Source organism: Acomys minous, assembly GCF_964271855.1.
Source record: "Acomys minous genome assembly, chromosome: 12".
NCBI classification, from domain to species: Eukaryota; Metazoa; Chordata; class Mammalia; order Rodentia; family Muridae; genus Acomys; species Acomys minous.
In genome coordinates, this window is record NC_140493.1 from 98811642 (window position 1) to 98837990 (window position 26349).

The following is a 26349-nucleotide window of genomic DNA, read 5'->3' on the forward strand; positions in this document are numbered from 1 at the left end:
AATCTGTGCTTGTGAGATACACCCACATTACTAACTAGGATCCTGCTGTTAGAACACACTACAATTGTCACACAGCAGACACCCACGTTGTTACAAATCACACTGCTATGAGAAATCTCGCACTATAGACACGACACGGCTCTTGATGTCCCTGTATGTACAAGTCTGTTGTGTGTGCATAAGAATGGAACAGCTGGCCGGGCGGTGGTGGCGCACGCCTTCAATCCCAGCACTCCCGAGGCAGAGGCAGGTGGATCTCTGAGTTCAAGGCCAGCCTGGTCTACAGAGTGAGTTCCAGGACATCCAAAGTTACACAGAGAAACCCTAACTCAAAAAACAGAAAACCAGAAACAAAACAGAAGAATGGAATAGCTGGGTCCTTCGATGCAGCATTTATTTAAAGAAATCCTGGGCCATCAGGATGGCTCAGTGGATAAAAGTACTTATTGCCAAGACTGATGACATGATTTCAGTGCCCAGGACCCAGGGTAGAAAGACTACTCCCACGAGCTGTCCTTTAACCTCTACACATGTACCAGGGATAATTCTTGAAAATAAAGTGGATCTCTGAGTTTAAGGCCAGCCTGGTCTACAGAATGAGCTCCAAGACAAGCAGGGTTACACAGTGAAAAACCGCTGTCTCAAACACAAAACCAACCAAAACCAAATGAACACATCCAAATATAGGGCAAAGTATTCAACCTTGTTGGGGGGAAGGGGTTCAGTATTTTTAAGAGGGAAAGGTTGTAATTTTGCTCAAGGTCACACACCTGGTGACTAGCACTGCCAGGGCCTGGCAGCCAGCTATCTAAACAGAGAGTATTGGTTGGCCCAGGAACAGTGAAATGCTTGCCCAAGGTTTAAGCAAACTCAAACATAATTTACATCTCCCCAAGTTGTTCTCCCCCTGACCATGTCACCATAGACAGCACATAGGGGTGGGAGCTACAGGGGGCAACTTCAGGTAAGACTCAAACCCACAGCAAGGGTGTCTACCACCCAAGGCTTTCATAAGGACAGACCGGAAACACTCACGAGGAAACAGCTGGTGGGATCCTCTTTCAGATGGGAGAACAGATCTGTTATCTAAAGCGACTGGCAAGATGCAAACTGGCTGTGAGGGTGCACACCTGTAATCCCTCAGAAACCTCACAAGCCAAGGCCTTTCTCTCAGCATTAGCTTCCGAGTTCCCACAGAACAGCTCACCAAGCTCTCCGGATGGTGTTCCGGACCAACACTTCCCCAAACTAACACCGTCGTTTACTACAGCAACCCCTCGCTTGCATCAGCTTCTGTCCTAGGCAGTTTTCTGTTGCTGCCATAAAACGCTGACCAAAACAACTTGAGGGGGGGGGGACGTTTGACAGACAAGTTCTATAGCCCACCATCAAGGAGGGAAGCCAGGGGGAAGCAAAGCACACAGCATGCTGCTGCTGCCCAACAGCAAGCTTGCTGAGCCTGCTTTCCTACACAAGGCGGGAGTGAGTGCCTGCCCCGGGGTGGCCTCGCCCGCAGAATGCTGGCCCTTCCCACCAATCATTTAATCAAGAAAATACCCTTCAGACTTGTCCACGGGCCAATCTGATGGAGGCGATTAGTCGAGGTTCTGCTTAGTTGTTGACAAAAACTAGCCAGCACATTGTCCTGGTTCCTAGATTATTTCTCATGAAGTTTTGTTTTTGGTTTGTTTTGATGTGTGTGTGTGTGTGTGTGTGTGTGTGTGTGTGTGTGTGTGTGTGCACATGTATGCATGCACACACTTGTCTGTATGTGCCCCACATTCATGCAGCTGCCTTAGGAGGCCAGAAGAGGGTGCTGGGTCTTCTGCAACTAGAGTTAGAGGCAGTTGTTTGTGTATGTATGTATGTATGTATGTATGTATGTATGTATGTATGTATGTATGTATGTATTGTTTTTGGAGACAGGTTTTCTCTGGTCAGCCTTGGCTATCCTGGACTCACTTTATAGACCAGGCTGGACTTGAACTCACAGATCTGCCTGGTTGTCTCCTGAGTGCAGGGAACTAAACTGATGGCTTTGTGTGTAAGAGGCAGGCACTCTACCACTTACCTATGTTCCCAGTGTCTACTTTCTTTTTTCTCAAGACAGGGTTTCTGTGTGTAGCCTTGACTGTCCTGGATTCGCTTTGTAGATCAGGCTGGCCTCGAACTCACAGTGATCTGCCTGTCTCTGTCTCCCAAGGGCTGGGATTAAAGGTGTGCGCCACCATCGCCCTGCACCCAGTGTCTACTTTCTAATTTATAGTAGAGCGTATGCTGAATTCTCCCTGTCAACCACCCGTGTCACAGTCAATCCTATTCCGTATGTCCTGGTCTTCTGTTTCTGGCATCTCAGGCTTAAATTTAATCCCACTGTGAGGTATTTTGATGGAGGCAACAAAAACTGACTAGATACTCAGAGGTGGGCCTCTGGGTGGTGGTGTCTAGTTTAAATAAGGTCATCAGGCTGGAGCCCTCATTTTTGGATCCTGGTGACTTTTTGAGAAGAGAGACTAGGACCATAGCATGCACACACACAACCTGTCTCCCAACATGTGATGCCTTGAGCCAGCAAGATGGGTTTTAGTGGTTGTAGCCCCTGACGACTGGGCCATATCAATGAGCCAAATAAACTACTTAAGAAAAAAACAAAATGGCACTCGGGAGGCAGAGACAGGCAGATCACTGTGAGTTCGAGGCCAGTTTGGTCTACAAAGCGAGTCCACGATGGCCAGGAAAGCATAGAGAAACCCTGTCTCTAAAAACCAAAACCAAAAATAAAAAAAGAAAGAAAGAAAGAAAGAAAAAAGAGGCTTGTGAGATGACTCACTGGGTAAAAACATTTGCCATGCCCGAGTTCCCTGCCTAGAAATCAAGATGGTTTGTGCACTTGTACTTAGATACAGTGGTAACAATTCAAGACCACTCATCTGTGTTATGTCATGAACAGAAACACAGTTGTGCTGTGTCTGAATGTGTTCAGTGTGTCACAAGGGATCAAACCCAGGCTCATGTGCATGCTGTGCAAGCACTCTACCTCTGAGGTACAAGCCCAGCCCAGGCGATTACTGCAAACCATGTCCTAGGCTACGTGTTATTTTGTCCCTAAGTTTCAGTATTGAGAAAGAGAACTAGTTCCTGACAGGCAGGAACAGGCTGTGTTAGGAACTGACCTATCACCAAAGGGCGTGCTGGGCTAGCCTGTGGCTGAGGCTGCACGCGACTGTCAGCTGGGAAAGGGAAAATCTGTCCCTTGTGAACTCACCTGGAGACCTCTGCCTCGCATGTGACATGATGAGCAATCTATCTAGGACTTCCTATTGTCAACTCCTTTCATACTGTTTAGTGGCAGAACATCAATACTTGCCGGTTTATAGTATTTAAAAAACAGATGTATTGTCAGATACATGTGCAAAAGTCCATTTTCCTTTTCTGTCTGCATGTCTTCATCAGTACTGTTATCTTTCTGCTACCACTGAGGGCAAACTGAAAAAACAAGAACAAAAAAAGGGAAATAAAACTGAGGGCTGGGGTGCGGCTCGGCTGGTAGGCTGCCTGTTTAGCAGTGCACAACACGGACAGGCTGAGGCGAGGTGGCACATGCCTAAGATCCCTGTGCTGGAGAGGCAGGACAGTCAGAGGCTCAAGACTCTGTTAGGGAGGCGGGACAGCTGGTGAGTGCTTGTCAAACAAGCAGAGTGTCTGAATCACCCGCTAAACGCCAGGCCTGTGCCGTAAGCTGTAATCTTAGCACCAGGAAGCAGAACAGGAGGATCCAGGGGACTTCCTGGGGCATGCACACAAATACATACATGTATGTGCACCTGTGTTTGTGTATCTACACACACACACTTGCATTTGTGTATTTACACACACACACAGACCCCACACAGGCCAACCTGGCCTTGTTTACTTGGCACATCAGGATTTGTGTTTTCTTAATAGACCATATCAAAAGGATAATTAAAAGATGAATCAAACAACGGAGAACATTTATTACAGAAATATGAAGACCTAGATGTTTTTAGCAGACGTTAGATACTTGCTGAGGAAGTCTTTCAGTTTGGATATGTGCATCACTTCCTTCACTGTGGTGTCTCTACTTCTCAGCTGGATTAGTCCATTTTCCAAAGTGGTTTCAGTGATCAGAACAGTGAAAAGGATTCCCATTTCATCGTACCTGAGAGAACAGTTAAGCAGAACACATGAGCACCCATACACACCCATGCACTCACCTCACCTGACACCTCAGGGTCCACGTCGCTCTCACCTCAGTCAGTCCTTTAGTATGGGACCAAATTACGGCCCATGCCACTCCCATTTCTAAGGCATTCTCAAAGCATACTTACAACACTGAACTTTACTCTGCTGGCTAAAAGTCAGAAGGAAAACTGAAACTTAAGAAGTAAACACTGAGCTGGGTGTGGTGGCCCACGCCTGTAAGCGTGGAAGGCAAGGGCAGGATGATTTCTGAGTTTGAGGCCTGCCTGGTCTACAAAGCAAGTCCAGGACAGCCAAGGCTACACAGAGAAATCCTATCTCAAAAGACAAAAAACAAAACAAAACAAAACAAAAGAAGCAAACACTGGCACCTGAAGGGAACCAAGGATGAATCCCTCAATGACCTCAGCCTTTTTTTTTGAGACAGGGTTTCTCTGTCCTGGACTCACTTTTCCCTCCTCTGCGCCTCCACACCCGTCCCAGGTTTTACTCTTGTCTTTCCCAGAATAGTTTTGCTGCAGGCTGTAGTGCTTGTAGGGACCACGCATATGCAGTCTTACAAAAATCTGTAACTTGGGGCAGGAGAGATGACTCAGAGGTTAAGAACGCTGGCTGCTCTTCCAAAGGTCCTGAGTTCCAATTCCCAGTAACCACATGGTGGCTCACAACCATCTGTAATGAGATCTGGTGCCCTCTGTACATGCAGAAAGAACACTGTATACATAATAAATAAATCTTAAAAAAACAAAACAAACACCTGTAACCAGTTCCAGGGAATCTGATGGTCTCTTCTATCCTCTGTGAGCACTGCACAAACACGGGGCACAGATATGCACATACACAATGCACAAATATGCACACAGACAAATACCAATACATTAAAAAAGAAAATAATAAAAGGCTTCTGAATTCCATATACATGTCATGGCACACCCACATGATAAATACAGAGAAAAATTTAAAGACACTGCTCCCCACGAACAAGACTTTAGCACATAAGAAAACTAGGAAGTTCCCCTCCTTCATCTTATATCTGCACAAACACCAGTTACTCCATTTTGTCCCTGCTGGAGTCTATAAGAACCCAGGCCTTGTGCTCAGCCACTGAGCTCTATATGTCACCCTCAGCCACCACACCTGGGATCTGTTGTCACTGAGCTCTATATGCCGCCCTCAGCCACCACACCTGGGGTCTGTTGTCACTGAGCTCTATATGCCGCCCTCAGCCACCACACGTGGGGTCTGCTGTCACTGAGCTCTATATGTCACCCTCAGCCACCACACCTGGGGTCTGTTGTCACTGAGCTCTATATGTCGCCCTCAGCCACCACACCTGGGGTCTGCTGTCACTGAGCTCTGTATGCCGCCCTCAGCCACCACACCTGGGGTCTGCTGTCACTGAGCTCTATATGTCACCCTCAGCCACCACACTTGGGGTCTGCTGTCACTGAGCTCTATATGTCACCCTCAGCTACCACACCTGGGGTCTGCTGTCACTGAGCTCTAGATGTCACCCTCAGCCACCACACCTGGGGTCTGCTGTCACTGAGCTCTATATGCCGCCCTCAGCCACCACACCTGGGGTCTGTTGTCACTGAGCTCTATATGTCGCCCTCAGCCACCACACCTGGGGTCTGTTGTCACTGAGCTCTATATGTCACCCTCAGCCACCACACCTGGGGTCTGTTGTCACTGAGCTCTATATGTCGCCCTCAGCCACCACACCTGGGGTCTGCTGTCACTGAGCTCTATATGCCGCCCTCAGCCACCACACCTGGGGTCTGTTGTCACTGAGCTCTATATGTCACCCTCAGCCACCACACCTGGGGTCTGTTGTCACTGAGCTCTATATGTCACCCTCAGCCACCACACCTGGGGTCTGCTGTCACTGAGCTCTAGATGTCACCCTCAGCCACCACACCTGGGGTCTGCTGTCACTGAGCTCTATATGTCACCCTCAGCCACCACACCTGGGGTCTGCTGTCACTGAGCTCTAGATGTCACCCTCAGCCACCACACCTGGGGTCTGTTGTCACTGAGCTCTATATGTCACCCTCAGCCACCACACCTGGGGTCTGCTGTCACTGAGCTCTATATGCCGCCCTCAGCCACCACACCTGGGGTCTGTTGTCACTGAGCTCTGTATGCCGCCCTCAGCCACCACACCTGGAGTCTGCTGTCACTTGCTGAGAACAGTTTTCCTGCAGACATTATCTGGAAGGTGTATTTTATTATGTACTGCTTTTTGGATACAGGATCTCATTATGTAGCCCAAGCTGGCCTCAATCTTGTGATCCTCCTGCCTCAGCCTACAGAATGCTGAGATAGCAGGTATGAGTTACTGTGCCTACAATGTAAAAGAACAAAACACAAAACTTCCTAATCTCATATATTCAACCCAAAAAGCTAAAAATCAAAATAAGCACGAAAGGAATGAATTATTTTATTAAAAAAGCAGAAGTTAATGGCAATCTAGCAATACTAGAGAGGATTCAATTATAGACTTACCAATCCTGACAAAATATTAGTGACCTTAACCTGGGTAATGGCTGGGAAGACAGAGCAAAGTAGGAGGCAGGCCTATAATTGCAGTGCTCAAGTAGCTGAGGCCAAGAGTTGCCATGAGTTTGAGACCAGCCTGAGAGACATAGTAAGATCTAGGGTCTGTCTGGGTTACAGTGTGAGACTCTATATTGAGAGATCTTAGGGGTATGCAGGAGACTGTGTGTACAGACAGACAGACAGACAGACAGGGGCTGACTGAGGAGTCAAGCTCACACAATTTAGTGGTGGACTGGATTTGGGGAAGAATAAAGATGCATCATACTGAATATCCCTTATCTGAAACGCTTGGCCCAGAAGTGTTTTAGAGTTAAAACAAAAACAAATCCACTTTGAATATTTAAATCTATATAATTAGCTCTCTTGGAGCTGGGACCCAAGTCTGAATATGAAATTCATTCCTATTTCATATCCTCTCTTTTTTCTTCTCCCCCCCCCTTTTTTTAAAAGATTTATTTATTAAGTATACAGTGCTCTGCCTTTGTATATACCTGAAGGCCAGCAGGCGGCATCAGATCACATTATAGATGACTGTGAGCCACCATGTGGTTGCTGGGAATTGAACTCAGGACCTCTGGAAGAGCATTCAGTGCTCTTAACCTCTGAGCCAGCTCTCCCGTCTCCTCCTCTCTTTTTTCAAGACAGGTTCTCTCTGTGTAGCCTTGACTGTCCTAGACTTGCTTTGTAGACCAGGCTGGCCTCGAACTCACATTAATCTGCCTGCCTCTGCCTCCCGAGTGCTGGGATTAAAGGCGTGTAGTTTGTCCCAGGTCATGCGTACGTTGTTGTTGTTTTGTTTTGTTTTTAGTTTTCGAGACAGGGTCTCTCTGTGTAGCCTTGGCCGTCCTGGACTCGCTTTGTAGACCAGGCTGGCCTCGAACTCAGCTTTTAGGTCATGCGTATGTACACCTGTGGAGGACAGAAGAGGCTGCTGCATCCCTGGGAACTGCAGTTGTAAGTGATTACGATCTGCCCAACATGGATGCTGGGAACCAAAGTTGGGTTCTCCAGAAGACCAGCAAGCACTCAACCAGTAAGCTGTCTCTCCAGCTCCACTGCTAAGGTTATAGTCAGAAGAGATCTGTCTCTATTAACATAAAGAGACATGCAGTCTCCACAAGGAGGAGCGCTCTTACTGTGAGTAGAGCTGCTCTAGTGACGAAGGCATCGTCTCCAAATAACCAGGCCACACGGAAATCCCATTTGCCAGTAATTCCTTAAGTAGCCCTTGGCAAACCTGGAGGAAAAACACAGATTTCAGATATGAAAGAAAGGTGCTTGTGCAACTATAAACCACTTGTAAACTGTCCAGTTATACAATGCTGTAGCTTATACACTGGACACTTTAGAAACTACAGACTTCCTCTAAAAATGAAGAAATTAAGCAACGCCAACTGAATACTGACTGCAACTCTTCCAAGAAATAGTTTTATACCATTCAAGAATTATCACCATTACTGTTCAAAACAGAAAACAGAAATCCTATCATGTGGCTGCAAAAAGCCATGCTAACTGTAAAGTCATGTGACAGGTGAGACCTGGGCCCCAGGGGCTTCACTTCCACATCAGGAGGAGAAAGGAACTGCCTGAGAAAACCCAGCTCGGCATTCCGGAAGTCACCACACAAACTGCCTCTGGACGCTGGCTCAGCGGGGAAAGGCAGGTACTGCCAAGCCTGAGCACCGACTTCCATGCCCGGGACCCGCTGGGGGAAGACAGAATCAACTCCTAGGCTGTCCTCTGACCTCCATACCTCACGCACTGTAAGTAAAATGCAGAATTCAAAAAGTCATGGCAACGAAATGTGTTTAACCCACCTGTCTTAGTTCCAGCGTCGGGCCTTTCCCCACATCCAAGGCTACCTTAACGGGGGCTAAACAAGGGTGAAGCTTCAGCACCTGAGGCAAGTAAAGGACAAGAGGAAGAAGGAAAGCACAGTTAAAGCAGAGAATTAAAAACACAGCCCAAAGCACCCACATCTTAGTTCTCCCAGTCCATGTGAAATAGCAAGAGTACTTTTCTCTGAAGGCTCTTCTTCCTCGCAAACGAGTTCTCTGTGAGCTGGAAGGAATCGTACAGGTAAGCCAGCACACCGAGGTCCAGGTCCCCATTTACAGACAGGACACAAGGAACCACGGTTCTCCGACCATCTCGGCCCTTCATAGAAAAGAACAAAACAAAGTACCATTTAACAGAGCCTTGTTCTTGGTTGTTGTTGTTTTTTCCCTTTTCTTTTTTTTGAGACAGGTCTCTCTGTGTAGCCCTGGCTGTCCTGGACTAACTTTGTAGACCAGGCTGACCTCGAATTCACAGAGATCCGCTTGCCTCTGCCTCCCAAGTGCTGGGATTAAAGGCGTGCGCCACCACCGCCCGGCTCTGCTTTATTTCTTAAGCCCGACTCACCTTGAAGTCTCAGGTATTCTGAGACTACACAGCTGAAGTGATATAAAGTGTGCCCCTCCTCCACCAAGTCATATAACACACTAATACGCACTGATGTTCCCTAATACGGCCCAGATGGGCACACCCCTCTGCCATATTCCTGGCACAAATACACAAACTCAGGAAACCTCAGAAAGATCTGCCCAAAGGCTCACTCTACAAAGCAACTAGCCTCTTCAAGTGTCAGGAACCCAAGACTAGGAAAGATAAAAGGAACTTGTCGTCTGGGGAGGGGGGACAGGACAACTCCATGGAACACGGGGCTCTGGGCTCGGTTCTGGGCCTTAAAGCATATTATCTGGGCATTCAATTGCAGCTACGGGCTTGTGAAAGGGGTAATCACAGTGGGTCACTGTTACTTTCCTGACTTTGACGGCTACAGTCACGGTTCTGACTAAAAACTGTACACAAGGCTATGAGGTGTTCAAAGGACACCATACAATTATCCTTCAGTGGTTTGGAAAACAGAGAATCTGGATAGAGAGCTCAGGGTGACACACACCTGTATCGCAGACACACTTCCGGGGTACATGTGTAGGAGCTCTTGATCGCCTAGATTCCACAGGGTCTCTATCGGCTCCCTTCCCCAGGGAAAGCCATAGTAAAGCTTACTTCCTTTCCGCCCTGCTTCATCCTGACAGTCGGCGCTGCTGAAGTTAGAAGGACTCATGGCAAACTGCAAAACAAAGTGTCTTGTTGACAGAACAAAATGTTAAGTTACTTCTGTTTTTTTCTTTCTGAAAGGGGTCTCTCTGGAGCTCCCTATGTAGACCAACTGGCCAAAGAGCCACCTGCTTCTGCTTTCTGAATGCTGGGGCTAATTTGCTTCTAAGTCTTTTTTGTTTGTTTGTTTTTTGAAACAGGGTTTCTCTGCCTAGCCTTGGCCGTCCTGGACTCAGTTTGTAGACCAGGCTGGCCTCGAACTCACAGCGATCCGCCTGCCTCTGCCTCCTGAGTGCTGGGATTAAAGGCGTGCGCCACCACGCCTGGCAATTTACTTCTAACTCCAGTTATCTCTGACAATTACCCCGCAACAGGCTTACATAGTTAGGTCAGTCCCAAACATAAAGACCCAGGCATGGCATCAGAGCTCATCACGCCTGCGCCCAGGGAAGCCCGACACCCGCTCGAACAATCAGCACAATTATGGAGTATCTGCTCTTATAGCTCTCTCTTACAAAGTCAGCACTTGTGTGCCCAACACACACACGGCGCTCTATTCCATAACCAGGTCTGCCACACACTGGAAACAAAACAGAACCCAAGCGTGTGGGCTGGAGGTTCACACCTGTAATCCCAGCTAAGCTAAGAGGATTGCTGTGAGCTGTAGGTCAGCCGGAGCTGAAAGCGAATTCCAGGCCAGCTTGTTAGAGGGGCACCTGGTCTCAAAAAGCCGACATCAGGGCCGCTGAGATGCCCCAGTGGTAAGAGTGCTTGCTGCTAAGCCTGAGTATCTGAGTTGGATCCCCAGAACCCACACAGTGGAAAGAGAGAACAAATTCCCTACAGTTGCCCTCTGACCTCCACACGTTTGCCAGGCCATTCATGATGGGCTCACTAGGAATAAATAAAAATGCAGTAATTTCTTTTTTTTTTTTTAAGATTTATTTTTGCTAGGTGGTTGTGGTGAATGCTTTAATCCCAGCACTTGGGAGGCAGAGGCAGGCGGAGCTCTGTAAATTTGAAGGCAGGACATCCAAGGCTACAGAGAAACCCTGTCTTGCAAAAAAAAAAAAAAAAAAAAAGAAAAGAAAAGAAAAGAAAGAAAGAAAGAAAAAGAAATGTTTCTATTTACATATACCTGTGTTTACAGGTGCCTTCAGAAGCCAGAAGAGGGAGTCAGATCCCTCAGTGCTGGAGTTACAGGCTGTTGTAAGCTTCCTAACTTGAATGTTGGAACCCAAATTCTGGTCTCTGGAAGACCACTGAACCATCTCTACAGCTATGCAATAGTATTTTTTAAAGAAGAAACAAAAGTTAAGACAAACACAAAAACCCATAGCCACATCACTTTCTATTTATAAGCCGGGCCCTTAGGAGGCTTAGGCAAGGGAGCCAGCACGCTGGGAGCAGGAGCAAGCTTTATCATCCCAGAGGTCACAAGGGCAAGGTCATCCTAGGCTACATTTGGAGCTTGAGACCAGCTGGGGTGACATGAGGCCCTGCTTCAAAAATGAAGATGAAAATAAGTAAGAGTTCAACTATTATTATTATATTTCTTTTTTTTATTAATTTATTCTTGTTACATCTAAATTGTTATCCCATCCCTTGTATCCTTCCATTCCTCCCTCCCTCCCATCTTCCCCTTACTCCTCTCCCCTATGACTGTGACTGAGGGGGACCTCCTCCCCCTGTATATGCTCATAGGGTATCAAGTCTCTTCTTGGTAACCTGCTATCCTTCCTCTGAGTGCCACCAGGTCTCCCCCTCCAGGGGACATGGTCAAAGGTGAGGCACCAGAGTACATGTGAAAGTCATACTCCACTCTCCACTCTACTGTGGAGAATATCCTGTCCATTGGCTAGATCTGGGTAGGGGTTTAAAGTTTACGGCCTGTATTGTCCTTGGCTGGTGCCATAGTTTGAGCTGGACCCCTGGGCCCTATTATTATATTTCCATTTTTATTTTTTTGGTTTCTCTGTGGAGCCTTAGCTGTCCTGAAACTCTGTAGTCCAGGCTGGTCTTGAACTCACAGAGATCCGACTACCTCTGCCTCCCTGAGTGCTGGGATTAAAGGTGTGCGCCACTGCTCTGCCTAAGAAGAGTTCAATTATTAACTATCTAAATTATTATCATAGTACCTTTCTCCACCACAGAAGCCGGTGACGTAACCAGAAGTCAAGCCACTGGCTGGAAGTCCTTGCAGGAGCAAACCACACCAACGAAGCTTCAGTCTTTTCACCAATTCTTTGTATGTTAAAAAACAAAAACAAAACAAAACAAAAAAAACCCAGAAAGTTAGCTTTTATGGAAATTATATAAAGTAGCACAAAGTGAGAATGATTGGTTCTTGATGATTTAAGTACCAAACCAGGCCACGCCACGTTTTGTACCTTTTGACGCTGTTAGGTATCTGCTTAGTGTCCCGAACAGGGTGGAAACATACTCCAATCTGAGCGAGACCATAAGGCAGCCTTCTGTTTACCAAATCCAGGCAATTAACATAGCGCTGCAAGGCACCTGCCAGAGAACAAACCATCACTGTATAAATCCATTTCACACAGGCAAACTGCTGTTAGATTCTGTGAGCCCAGCCCTATGAGTACCTTAATCACCATTTAACTTTAGGTAGCTTGATGATTTTCCACATACGGAACACTGAAAGACTAGTCTTGCATGCTAGCTATAGCAAGCACACTTGTCATCCTAGGACTCAGAGGGGGAGGCCAGCCTGGGCTATGCAGTGGTTTCAAGGCCAACTTGGGCTACATAATGAAATCCTGTCTCAAAAGCAGCAACGAAAGAATGAGTAGTCTGTTAATCTTTAAAGAAAAAAAAAAAGCCTGTGTGGTGCTACGTAGCTGTAATCCCAGCACTTGAGAGGTCACAGGAGGGTCAAGAGTTCAAGGTCATCCTCAGCTACACAGTAGATTTGGGGTCAGGCATCAAGCCATGACTCAAGTAACAAAACAAGACAATCTCGTCCCCAACCAACCAACTGGCACCTATATGCTCATCACCTGGACTTCAATTAACAGTTGTTATTTTTTTTTCTTATCCACTATAAGTTTTGTTAATGTTTGTTTCTTAAAACTATTCTTGGTAACCATTATTAAAGTATACATTTAAGCCGGGTAGGATGGCAGAACAACGCCTGTAATCCCAGCACTCAGCAGATGGAGGCAGGCAGATCTATAGAGATCCAGGACAGCCAGGGATACAGAGAAACCCTGTCTCGAAAAACAAAAAACCCTGTCTGGGAAAAAAAAAAGTATAAATTAAGATGGCACATGGCTGGTATCTGTTTTGTTTTGTTTTTGCTGGGATTAAAGGTGTGTGTCACCACACCTGTGATATTTTTTAAATTTTACTCATCACCCAAAACTCAGTTTTTACTTTTTTTTTTTTTCTGGCTCATAGGTAAATAAGGTTCATAGACTCTTGTTTTGATCAAGCATCTTCAATTTCTCAAACAAGGACATTTCTTTTAAGACTGGAGAGATGAGGCACGCAGTGGTGGCGCACACTTTTAATCCCAGCAGGCAGAGGCAGAGGCAGGCAGAGCTATGTGAGTTCGAGGCCAGCCTGGTCTACAGAGCAAGTTCCAGGACAGCCAGGACTGCTACACAGAGGAAACCCTGTCTCAAAAAGCCAAAAATAAATAAATAAACTGGAGAGGTGGCTCAGCTGGTAGAAGCAGCTGCTGTCGAGCCTGAAGGCCTGAGGTCTATCTCCAGGATCCACATGGCAGGAGAGGAAACTTCTAAAAAGTGTCTTCTAACCTCCCTCCATATGTGTGCTGTGGCATACTCATACACTCAAACACACACACACACACACACACACACACAGTTTTAAAATGTAGTAACTAAAAAGAGCTCCTTTCTACAAATTTTATGTACATTGGTGTTTTGCATGCATGTATGTCTGTGTGTGTGTGTCAGATCTCTTGGAACAGGAGTTTACAGACAGTTGTGAGCTGCCATGTCGGTACTGGGAACTGTACTAGGGTCCCCTGGAAAAGCAGTCAGTGTTCTTAAGCACTGAGCAATCTCTCCAGCCCCTTCCTACCAATTCTGGTTTTCTGTTCTGTTTGAGACAAGGTCTCACTATGTTACCCATACTGAACTCTCAAAGTCATTTTCATACTCTGCAACTTTGAAGGTGCAGATTTCATCTAAGAGATTAGGGGTAAAAAAGGTTGATGTTTGGGGGCATAGTGCAATCAATGCCAAAAATATGAAACAAAATACTGCAAACTAATCACATTTATCACTGGTTGGTTTGCTTTATTTCATTAAGGAAATATTTAAAGGCTACAGTATATCCTTTTTTCTTTTTCTTTTTTTGGTTTTTCTCTGTGTAATAGCCCTGGCTGTCCTAGACTCACTTTGTAGATTAGGCTGGCCTCGAACTCACAGCGATCCGCCTTCCTCTGTCTCCCCAGTGCTGGGATTAAAGGTGTGCACCACCATCACCCAGCAGTATATCCTAATTTTCACAATTTTGGTCTTATGCCATGTCGTAAGCTACTCCTTTGTACCAAACAGCAAAGGCAACATTTCCCAGAGATGAGCTGCCATAGCACCAAGACTTGTAAAGAATGTCAATGGTGGAGCTGAAGAGATGGCTCAGAGGTTAAGGCTGTTCTTCCAAGGGTCCTGAGTTCAATTCCCAGCAACCACATGGTGGCTCACAACCATCTATAGTGAGATCTGGTGCCCTTTCTGGCCTGCAGGTGTTATATGTGGGCAGAACACTGTATACATAATATTTTTTTAAAAATGTCAATGGTAGCTGGGCCTGGTGTTTTTTCAAGACAGGATTTCTCTGTGTAGCCTTGGCTGTCTTGAACTCGCTTTGTAGACCAGGCTGGCCTCAAACTCACATCAATACAATCCACCTGCCTCTGCCTCCCAAGTACTGGGATTACTGGCCTGTGCCACCACACCCAGCTTCTCAGGGCAGTGGGTTTTTTGTTCATTTTTACTTATTAGTTTTAGAATTTCTGTGTCATGTAATATTTAAAGACAAGGCTCTTATAGATGACAAACTAAAAAATAATCTACCAAGAAAAAGCAGCCGGGAGTGGTGGCACACACCTTTAATCCCAGCACTTGGAGGCAGAGGCAGGCCGATCTCTGAGTTCGAGGCCAGCCAGGTCTACAAAGCGAGTCCAGGACAGCCAGGACTACAAGAAAAACTCTGTCTCGAAAAAAAACCCCAAATAGAAAAAAACAATGGGATCAGGTAGCGGTGGCACCCACCCCCACAAAAAAAGAAAAAAAAAAATGACCCGAGTCGATGACTGTATGTAAAATTGAAGTAGACAAAGTCTTTGAAACTTTCTTGGAGCTATGTGGTGGTGGCGCATGCCTTTAAATCCAGCACTTGAGAGGCAGAGGCAGAGGGATCTCTTAAGAGTTCGAGGCCAGCATGGTCTACAAAGCAAGTTCTAGGACAGCCAGGGCAATACACAGAGAAACCCTGTCTCAAAAATCAAAACAAAGAAAATGTCATGGTATCAATGAATGTTCAAGCACATACCTAAATTATCCTACCTTTAAAGTTTAAGGTTTGTTCGTCAAACTGAATGCTTTATTCATTTCCTCATGCATGATGATGCCACGGGCATTTGCCTGAGGTGGATCACTCTGAATGTTATTTATATTGAAAAACAAAAGGGGGGGGGCTGATCACTTCTTTGCCTGTAAACTTAGGGCCAGTTGCTGTGTCCAAGCACGTGCAAGACTGTCTTTCCACCCCAAACCTGTTCAGAAGCACGAAACGCGAAGGGCCATACCGTGAAGAAGTGTCTCCCGTAGTTTCCCAGAAGTTTTTAATAAGTTCTCAAGAAATGCCACTAGCTGTTCCTTACTCAGTTCTTTGTCTTGCAAGGTTTCGCGTACACATTCTGGAGAAACTAACCTGAAGGCACTGTCCCCTGGCTGCGAAGGGCCTGGCTCGTGGTGGAGGGCGTCCACCGCGAAGACCTGCTCCCTGACCTCCACCATGGAGGACCACCATTGTGCGGCTAGGTTCTTCCGCAACTCTACACCCAAAGGTCCAAAGCCCGGGTGGCACCCGCTCAGGAGGGCAGCCGGGCTGAGCTGTTGCGGCGTCCCGCTGAGAAAATGCCTCCTTCGGCAGAGCTCTACCAGCGCCTCGCCGTCCGCTGCGCGCTCGGGACCCGCCCGCGGCCCATCACCTGCGGGGCCCGCACACCCGGACAGCCAGCACCTGCAGGCGCTGCGGCACGGCCGGACGGCGCCACCTGAGCGCATGGCTTCCGGAGTCTGGAACAGCAGAATCTCACGTGGGAAGCCCTTACACAGTCTCAAACCTAGAGGAACCCGGAGCTTAGAGCGCAGGCGCAGCGGAAAATGAGACCACACCCCCGGAAGTGCGTCACCGCTACCGAACCGCAGCCGCGTAGGGCGTGCCCCGGCCTAGGCCGCTGACGGTAGTTGTTTACTACTTTGGGGATTTTCCGTTTGGCAGCTCTCCCGTTCAGCCATTACCACCATCCTGTTACTATGGAGTTAGCCAATAATCTACCAAAATGTCCCGGTGGGCGCTGACGTGAGGCCTAGTGCTCAGTCCCTGCGGAAAACCCGTGTCTGGCTGTTTCTGATATAAAAAGGAACGTCCTTAAATGCTGGCAAATATCGACACTCGTGGTCACTTCAGTTCCCTTCGGGGTGTGGCTGGAGAGGCAGGGCTGTAGCCTAAGCTTGAACAGGCCTAAGAACTTTTCTGACCGTGACGTAACATCCATAAAATGAGAAATTGACTTCCCTTAAAATGACAGTGGGCTAGGCGTGGCGGCGGCACACCTTTAATCGGATCACTGGGAGTGGGAGGGCAGCCTAACCAAAGGCTACAACAAAGAAACCCCATCTCGTGAACTCCCCCCCCCCCCAAAAGAAAACAAAAAACCTAGTAGAAAGTATGCAGTATGTGACAAGGAGAAAGGGGGCCACTTGTTTTTAAGTTCAGCACTTTGTGTAACAGGCTATTCAGGCATGTTAACGGGGTTGGGGAGTGTGACTATGATGTGCAAGGCAGTCCACTCCTTTTTAGTCCCAGGGCCCAGGAAGGACAATCTCAGACTTCAAGGCCAGCCTGACTTATGAACCAAGATGCAGGCTAGGCGGAGTCGGGGAGATGTACAAAACCACAGGTAAAAGGCCTCTACGCGAATAAATAAAAGGAGAGAATGGGGAGAAAAATCACATTTATTAGTTAAGACAACCACAGGCTGGACACAACACACATGCTAAAAAGTGGACTGTCTTTTAAAACTTCAAAGGTAAATTTTTCCAAGCCCCACATTCATTTCCATAATTATTTACAAAATAAAAGGCCCACATTAAGACATTGAACAGTAAAGTATGTAATAAATGCTCCAATCTACCCCTATAATTAAAAATAATGAATTTGACTAGCCATGCCATTGAAAACCACTCAGGGCACCAGAGGATGAACCAGTTTTCAATGTCTCATCAGCCCTGGAAAACACTCCCTGTTAATCCCAGCGCCCACCCCCAGCACACCCTAATTTGTTTTACATCTTATAAATAAGGCATTAACATCAAAGCCTGCTTTAAAAACCAAAAGTTAAATGAAACTCCTTTAAGACTTTTGTCCTGGGCAAGACACACCATTTTCTGGGAAGACATTTAGACCTACTTCAGGCCATTCTGAAATAAAGCTGTTGGTAACCACACTTAAAAGCTAAAGCTATCTATCCCCTTCATCTTTTAGCAGTAAGCCCATGTTGAACTGAACCTGTAGCAGTGAGCACTACTGTTTTTGGTTATGTTGCCTAATGGTTGCTTTTGAGGCTTTCTGTCTTGTGGAGTACTGACTAGCCTATAGTTTGACGATCTCTAAAACCACCGGAAATAAGGTGGAGACATGTGACCCTCAGTGCAGCTGTAAACACTTCAGCAAGGTGGTGAGGAAGAGAACCTACAATATAATGTGCACTGAGGAAACCGTGCACAGCTTCTAGGCTAACAATCTTTCCAGCTTTGTGCATTTTGGCGGTTGACAATACAGCCAAGAGCTGGAATAAAAAATTGAAAAACCAAAGCGTATCAAACTGTTCTGCAAAAAATGTCACCATATTATCCTTTAATATATAGTTCCTGTCCTGTAGTTCTCAATCTTAGGAAAAATGGGCTATTAAATGACTTACTACTACTTCCCTGATGCTGAAAACTGACAAAGCTTTTATGCAACTTATCTAGAATTACAAAATCCACTGTCTTTAAATTCTTCCCATATGAATTAAATCATCTATCTTAAGGGCCTTCTTCCTTCCAGTCCTAAATCAAGGAATGGGAAGTAGTCAACTTTAGTTTTTGTGTAAAAATAAACACCAAAACAAAAATCCCCCCAAAAACATACTATCTAAGCCAAGTTTTACATGACATTATATATGTAAAATAAAGTACAATTTCCACTTAATTCAGTCTTCAAATATCTTTTATTGGAAGGCCATGCATTGCCTTCATTTATTGTATTTGAAATCACTGTACAGTTACTTTTTGTGAAAACACTGCCTGCATTTTCTAGTACAAAAAAAACCTAAAAATTGTTTCAGGAATGTAGAGAAATATCCAACTTAAATAGCGAAAAAAGTGCACCATAATTACTGCTGCACTGCAGTCATTTCTGCATTTCCCATGTTTCTTAAATAACTATCTTGTCTGATAACACACAATATAAAGAGCAATTATGAAAAACAGACATTTACATATACTTCTAAAGTCTTATTGAGAATACCCTGTTGGCATTGGATAGCCAATCATAGGCGCAGCAGCTGCGGTAGCAGGATATGCATATGCCTGTTGGTTCATACCATTGTGCATATTTGCGACATTACTTCCATATTGCTGAGTGCTATCGTAACCGTTCTGGTAAGTCCCTGTTGGATTACCAGTCCTAAAACTGGTCTGTATACCAGCAGATACAAAATTACTTCCAAAGCTCCCATTGGTGTAATTTGCAGCACTGTAAACACCATTCTGAGTTTTAGCCCCAAAATCTCTCTTAAGCAGACTAGAGTAGCCTCTGTCATAGTTTTCCCTGTCTCTAAAGGTATTAAATCCACCCCTTTTGCCCGCAGAGTATCTGTCACGACGATCATCCTTCATGCCTCCTCTACCCCTGGAACGACCTGTCAAGAAAGTAAGTGGAAATTGATCAATTTTATCTATGGCATTATGTGCTAACACAGGAGTTAGGCAACTCTTCACACTGGGCAGTGTTTTTAGATTTCTTATGTTTCAAAGTAAAATTTTAAAATGGACTTTGTAGACAATAAGGTAAACCCCCAACTACCTGTAACATCTCTCATGGAAGGTTCTTACCTGAACCTCTGTCTTCGACCAACTGAAGCAACTTGGGATTAATTGCTTGATTAGCTTCCCGAAGTACAGAGATAAGGTCGCTCACTTGCTTTATGTTATTAGGAGTAAAGAAAGTGTATGCTGTGCCTGTTTTGGTACTGCGGGCAGTTCTTCCAATTCGATGAATATAATCCTCTGAGGAGTTAGGGTAGTCATAATTGATGACAAATTTCACATCTTCCACATCTGTAAGGTGTTGCAGTGTGGCAAAATAGCAATGTACGGAGTTTTGCACACCACAACAGCCAGACCAAAAATAAAAAGTTAGACAATTGTATTCCCAAGAAGGTACGGGCTGCAAAAAATACAGTTAAAATGGTTATCCATTTCCTGTAGGAATACCATTGAGGTAGAAAAAGGGCGGGGCAGGAAAAAAACAAAAAAAGCACATGTCAGCTGTCTTAAGTTAGCACCCGCCCACTGACAGCCTATCAAGGGAATGTGTATTCTCCTTAGCACATTCCCAAATCAGCAAAGTCCCCTTACAGATCATCAAGTGACATCTGAATGCTTCTGCGCAGTAGGGCCACTTAAAAGTTTCACAGCAACCTCTTCATGTGCTCATTTTTTGAGGACCTTTAAGCAAAAATGAAAGGTCCTTTGCATTACGCTCATCAGAAGTTCAAAATTCTGGCCACACTGCTTGTCTTGCCAAGACCTTACAACTGCAGCTGCAAGAAAAACATACCTGTCCCCCAAAAGTTGTTTTAATGCACTGTGTCTCGTCTAGGCAAGCACTTCCAAGAAGCCAGGATTCACTTGAGAATGTGTCTCTCTCTGGCAGGTCTCGACATGACGACTACTGTGTAGGTGAGGGAGGAACTTTCAAGGCCCTTTCTTCCCCACTGACTATGTGTGAGGAGTTGGTCCTGCTCTAGGTCTCATGTGCCAGTACTCACCAATTTGTAAAAGGCTTAGTACCTTTTAAAGCTGCTCTCTCCATTTCAAACTTGAACAAAAATTTCATTGAACATTGAAGTTTGGAAATATTTCTTCGACATTTCAGCAAACTCACTGAAACTCAAAGACCCACAGATCACAGTGAACAGTTTGAGACAATGCTGTACCATGGCAATCATGCAAAGCATGGGACAGATGAAATACCACGGCAGTGAACTGTGAGGTAACTTCCATTTTTTTCCCCCGGAGAGAACAGTTTATGGGGCAGAGATGGTATGTTCTGCCCTTTGAAGATTACTGGCACACTTTCAGCTTTTCACCTCTCTAATCGACTGGAAGCAGCCAGCCGATCACTAGTCCTCCATCCCCCTCGAGTCCTCCGATTGTCATGCCTAGGCCTTGCCACAAAGACTGCACCTTTATGTGAAAAAAAAAACTTAGAAAAATGCAGAGGTTAAAGAAAGCAAGAAACTTTCTTTAAAAAAAACTACATGGAGATCTTCTGGGAAACCAAGCCATGAATTCGAGTTTGTACTAACCTAGCCCTCTGGAGGCCACATCGGTAGCAATCAGAATAGGAGCTTTTCCATGTTTGAATTCTACAAAGACACACATAAATGATTATTAATCTAAGCAAATTATGTTACCAAGTTACAAACAAATTATATCTTACTTGAAATACATACCATTTAGAACCCAGTCACGTTCCTGCTGACTCTTGTCACCATGGATGCCCATGGCAGGCCACCTGTATTAACAAATATTATCAGTGCGCTCACATTTAAAACCCTAGTCAAGAAGCCCAATATTTATCCCCACAGCACATCATCTTTGCCATGTGCTCGCCCCACTGAGCTGTTACCACTACACTGTTACTGGAAATAATTCATGTAATTGTACCTATATTATAGTACACAATCCCAAACAACTCCATGCTTCTGCTTTGATGCAAGAAATCACATACCCATCTCTCCTCATTTTTCTGGTAAGTTCATCACATCTTCTTTTGGTTTCAACAAAAACAATGGTTTTATTCTCCTTCTCACTCATGATCTCTTCCATTAGACGAATAAGTCTAAAGATGAAGAAAAAAAAATCTTAAAAGCCAAAACCCACTAAGTGACACAAGTGCACAGGTGTACTTTGTGTGCATGGCTGTGTGGTGGCGAGGTTCAAACTCCTAAGGCTTACTGGTCCATTATAGCCAGCTAAGAGGTCTATGCCACCAAGCCATAACCCCAACAAACTGACTTTTAAAAGAACGCATAGCACACAACTTTAATGGATTATCCTATTGTATAAGCAAGATTTTTGCAAACTTGTTAAACTTACTTCTCATCCTTTTCTACGTCATGACACACATCCACAATCTGAAGGATGTTATGGTTTGCACTCAGTTCCAGTGCACCAATGTTGATATGAATGTAGTCTTTCAGGAAATCTTCAGCAAGCTGTCTTACTTCTTTTGGCCATGTTGCACTCCACATTAGGGTTTGCCTATCAGGCTAAAGAATTTAAGGAAATAAATTAGACTTCAACCCTAAGAATAAACTTAGAACTGATTTTTTTTTTTTATCTCCAGAAGACCTTTTTTTTTTTTTTTGAGACAAGGTTTCTCTATGTTATCTTGGCCATCCTGGACTCGCTTATATAGACCAGGCTGGCCTCGAACTCACAGCAATCCACCTGCCTCTGCCTCCTGAGTGCTGGGATTAAAGGCGTGCCCCACCACGCCCGGCTTCTGCAGAAGATCTTATAGGACACTTACTCTTATCTGATCCACAATTTTCCTTATTTGGGGTTCAAATCCCATATCCAGCATCCTGTCAGCCTCATCAAGGACAAGGTAAGTTGTTCTTCTCAGATTGGTTTTCCCACACTCTAAAAAGTCAATCAGCCTTCCAGGTGTTGCAATACAGATTTCCACACCTTTAATTAAATGAGTAAAGGTAACTATAATATATAAAGCCTTTGTTCCCATCAGTGACAAAAAGTCCCTTTATGGTCATATACCTCTTTCCAAATCACGAATCTGTGGTCCCTTGGGAGCACCACCATAGATGCAAGTGGACTTCAAGCGGCAAGCTCTACAGTATTCAGCAGCGACCTGCTGCACCTGCTGTGCCAGTTCTCGAGTTGGTGCCAGCACCAAGCACTAAGAAAAAAACAAAAAAAAACCAAACAGCTTTTAATATAAGCCAGTGTATTAGGATGCCATGGCTGTGTGTGTGTATACGTGGAAGTTCAATTTAGATGGACCCAAGATTATTTATTTATTGAAAAGCTTCCTATCATTAAAATTGGCCTCTAGCTTCTGGATCCTCAAGTTTCTGTCTCCCAAAGCACTGGGATTACAAGCATGGACCACTATGCTCAGGATAAAGAAAACACTGGTTTAAGAAAATGCTTTTACATTTACTTTGTGAGTGTGAAAGCATTAGAGAAACCGGAAGACAACTTTGGGAAGATGGCTCTCTACTTGTGGATTATGAAAACTTAGGTCATCAGGCTTAATGACAAGCATCTACTACTTGGTGTCCTTGATACTAGTTTTAAATTGCTAGTTTGTGCTGGCAGTCCAATTCTTCAGAGCTATATAATAAAACAAAGGTGTTCTAAGCAAATCATGTGAGATTATGCAGTCTACAAATACCTAGTATACTAGCCAAAATGTTTAATATATACTTACAATGGGTCCATCACCTCTCTCTAGGAATGGCTGATGGTTTATGTGGACAATGGCAGGCAGCAAATACTATTGAGAAGAGTAAAAACAATAGAAATTGTATCAAAATAATTTAAAATCTATAGGTCATCTTAGAATTTATGAAGTTTCCTTAAACTTACAGATAATGTTTTCCCAGATCCAGTCTGAGCTACTCCAACCATATCCAATCCACTCAGAGCAACTGGCCAGCCCTGAGCTTGAATAGCAGTGGGTTCAGTGAAGTTCTGCCTTGCAATCACATCCATGACATTTGCTGGAACCAAAAAAACTATGTTAGCAAAACAAAGACAAAAATCCACCAAAAAAACTTACAGGCAAAAAAAGGGCAACACATGAAAGGGATGAAGATGAAAATTAGTCCTTACCAGGGAAGTTTGCTTCATAAAAATTCAGAACAGGTTTTGGACAGTTGTGACCTCTAACTGTAATTTCCTTGCTTCTTCTGTATGTATCTACCTCTTGCTGAAAAACAAATGATCTCAGTTTCAAACATCTGCCAACTGTACTGACAAGTCCATAGCTTAGTAACAATTTAAAAATAAATCTAGGCCCCATAAATGAAAACCATACTTAGCAATAAAATTACTACCCTTAAAAAAACGAAAGAAAAAACCACCACACACACCTCACTATATGGCCTAAATAGGCTGATAGGCCTGTTTCTTCAGTAAGGGGATTAAAGGCCAGTGCCCTCACACCTGACCAATGCACAATTTTTACAGAAAAATTTAATGGGAAGCTTTGGGAGTCTCACAAGTAACACCCCAAATCCAGTCATTTGCAAGGCAAATGAAACCTGTCATTTTCCCATCCAGTTGACCAGAAGCTATTACCAAGTTATAGCCTGACAAAGCCACATCAAATTACTCACTGCGGTGCGCCTTGCCAAATCAGGGTGTTCCTGATAAAAATTCTTCTCAAATTTGGGCAGCTCATCAAGATTCCACTTCTTTTTAACTAGTTTCTCCCCAGGATTTCCAAACTTCTTTCCAGAGAGGGGTCCTGTTCTACTCCCTCCAAACCGAGGTGCACCAAATCTACAAAAATAAATATAAAGTTAGCCACATTGTATACCTCTATAAAGAGGTTTGTTCCAATATTTTATTGCCTTTTGCTGTGAGCCAAAGCATACTTCTGGAATCCTTCCCAATTGTCATTCTCTCGACAGCCACAACGGTTTTCAGTAGTCCCAAACACATCTATTGAGACCAAATAAACAGCAAGAATTTATCAGGTCGAAACCTGCTTAAATGTCTTAAGTTCAAACTACAAGGACAACAGCTCGAGGCTCTACATACTCTCCCCACAGAGCTTAGGAATTAGTGCCTAGGAGCCAGGCAATCAGGGGAGGAGCTTAACAAGGTTATTTTTGCCACTGTTTTCATCAAAGGACTTGATCCTAAAGCACAACGGGAGCGGGCAGGCAACGCGAACAGCTGAACCAGAAGGCTGTCTCGGGCAGGGCAGAACCGGGAGCACCCGCCAGCAAGCCGTGCTTAGGGCAAAGCCGCGAACCGCGGAAGCGCTGCAAATCAAGGTAGCAAAATTATATAACGCGAGAGGAAAAAAAAGAGGAGGAGCCGGCGACAACCGGGGGAGGAGTCCCGGCCCGGGCGGCGTTCCCGCTGGGGCGGCGCTTCCTTCTTTGTCTCGCATTTCTCTCTGCGCCACATTTTCTCGACGCTGCCATTTTGAGCTCCTCCGCCGGGCGGGGTAACAAAGGCGCCGCCGCCATGTCCGAGGCCGGCATTTTGTGGCCGCGGCTCAGCCACATGGCTGAATCCGCCGGCGTTAAGCCACCCTCCCTGGCACGGATGGCCTCGAAAGCGCCCCTTCTATTCCCCGGGAGTACCGGGAGCCCCTGAAAAAGCACCCGTCGGAAGGCTGCACGAACACCGCCTCGGGCCGCCTCAAAGGCGCGGCGGTGCCCCCCCCCAAAACACCCCTCCAAATTTCCAACGACAGCTCCGAGGTCCTCGGGGCCGCCTCGGGCCCCAGTCCTCCCAAACAAAAAGCGAGGCTGAGGCCAATCCCCACAAGCGTCGCCTCTAACGGCTTTTGACCGGACATGACAAGAACGCCAGGCCTCCTTCCAGAAAGCCCCGAGGGTCGGTTGGGAAGCCGAGCTCCCGCCGCGCCGCCCTCCCACCCCATCCCCCACCCGCCGGCCATGACAGCTCCCCGGCCACTCTCACCCTCGATCCCGGCCGCGGTCCCGGTCACTAGAGTAACTCGACATGGCGTCTATGGTTGCGGTGAGCGGGAGGAACCCAGTGAAGGGGAATCCAGTCGCGACGGGTCGCTGAGAAGGGAGGCCTCGGCGACGGCGAAGCCTTCTGCGGGGGCGTCACCGGGCGGAGGGACGGCGGTGACGAGGGCCGGAGCTGTAAACCCGAGGACCGATGGAAATGAATGAGGTGCCGGCTGCGTCCCGGCAGCCGGTTTTATAGTCCGGACCGCCTCCTCGCCGCAAAGGCTGCTGGGAGCCGCTCTATGACCTAATCGCCCCGCCCCCCCGCTCCTGGCTCGGAGGCCTCAACGCCCGCTGGCGTTCCGGAGTCCGCCATGTTACCGCCCCTCCCCTCCCCTCCCCTCCCCCCCCACCGCGGGCGCTCCCTCCCCACAGGCGCCCGTTTATTACCCCCCCACCCCCTCACGATTGGGCGACCCCACCACAATGCCTCGCCCCACGCCCTCTCTGTCTACGCCGCCTTCTCCGTCTTCCTACACCTCAAACTGCTTCCCCGGGGCCAGCCGGTCATCAAAATGGCCAGCGCCAGCTAATAATCTCACTGCCTCCGCTCCAAAGATGTTTACGTCTCCACCGACTCCCCAACGCCCATGACTAAAGTAGACGGGGAGGCGGAGCCTGGCGTCGTCACGTGATTTTTTTTTTTTTTTTTTTACGGGGCACTACTTCCTCGCCTCGGCGCTGGCGGAGGAATACACCGCCACCAACTCACCGGAAGCGCGGCCCCAATGCCCCCGGGAGATCGGCCGGGCTGCTGGGTGACCTGGCTGCCTGGCCCGCCGATCTGAGAACCCTTAAGCGGGACCTTGCCCGCGGGGAATGGTCTCCGGAGCCCCGCAAACCGCCGTCCGAGCGCGTGCTGCGAGAGGAAGCACCTCTCTGATGACCAATCAGCGGCGAGAAGCCGTTTTAACGTCCCTCCCTCTTCCACCCCTCCTTCCCCGCTCGCTGGTTCCTACCCCCTCCTTCCCGCTTGGGCGCTACCCGGTTGGGCCCTTCCAGGACACCGTCGCCCGCGCTCTCGTCTCGGAGTCCGGCCGCGACCTCTCCCGGCAGTATGGCCAGCTCAGAGGCTGGTGAGTCTCGGCCCGGAGCCCTAGTGTTTTCTACTGCAGCAGTCCAGCAGGCCCCGGGCTGACCTGAACCGTGTCTGGGCTGCGGAGAGG

General features: G+C 46.5%; 3 protein-coding genes across 5 annotated transcripts in view; 1 reads left to right on the forward strand and 2 right to left on the reverse strand.

Moving 5' to 3' along the window:
- Positions 1 to 3963: 3963 nt before the first annotated feature.
- On the reverse strand, positions 3964 to 16977 carry POLG2 (DNA polymerase gamma 2, accessory subunit). The gene is made up of 8 exons (XM_084748537.1): positions 15689 to 16977; positions 12279 to 12405; positions 12027 to 12132; positions 9728 to 9901; positions 8800 to 8940; positions 8601 to 8681; positions 7920 to 8020; positions 3964 to 4180 (listed from the first exon to the last, which is right to left on the reverse strand). The coding sequence occupies exons 1-8, from the start codon at positions 16167 to 16169 to the stop codon at positions 4015 to 4017; spliced, it is 1377 nt and encodes a 458-aa protein (XP_084604663.1). The 5' UTR covers positions 16170 to 16977; the 3' UTR covers positions 3964 to 4014.
- Positions 16978 to 17105: 128 nt separating this feature from the next.
- DDX5 (DEAD-box helicase 5) lies at positions 17106 to 26036 on the reverse strand. Of its 2 annotated transcripts, none has more exons than XM_084748529.1 (14): positions 25896 to 26036; positions 25128 to 25316; positions 23804 to 23969; positions 23298 to 23394; positions 23052 to 23185; positions 22894 to 22959; positions 22218 to 22359; positions 21973 to 22133; positions 21537 to 21709; positions 21169 to 21279; positions 20891 to 20952; positions 20744 to 20803; positions 19266 to 19490; positions 17106 to 19072 (listed from the first exon to the last, which is right to left on the reverse strand). In XM_084748529.1, exons 2-14 carry the CDS (start codon positions 25169 to 25171, stop codon positions 18666 to 18668), a joined length of 1848 nt encoding a protein of 615 aa, XP_084604655.1. In that variant the 5' UTR covers positions 25172 to 25316; positions 25896 to 26036; the 3' UTR covers positions 17106 to 18665. The 2 variants fall into 2 exon arrangements, with proteins under 2 accessions (XP_084604655.1, XP_084604656.1); XM_084748530.1 differs by lacking the exon at positions 25896 to 26036 and adding an exon at positions 25663 to 25678.
- A 90-nt stretch (positions 26037 to 26126) lies between these two features.
- The window catches only part of CEP95 (centrosomal protein 95), a 34661-nt gene continuing 34438 nt past the window's right edge, over positions 26127 to 26349 (forward strand). For both annotated transcript variants that reach the window (XM_084748512.1, XM_084748513.1), the window contains exon 1: positions 26127 to 26259. In XM_084748512.1, coding sequence (XP_084604638.1) covers positions 26241 to 26259 — 19 coding nt within the window. In that variant the 5' untranslated portion in view covers positions 26127 to 26240. The remainder of the gene's footprint in view (positions 26260 to 26349) is intronic.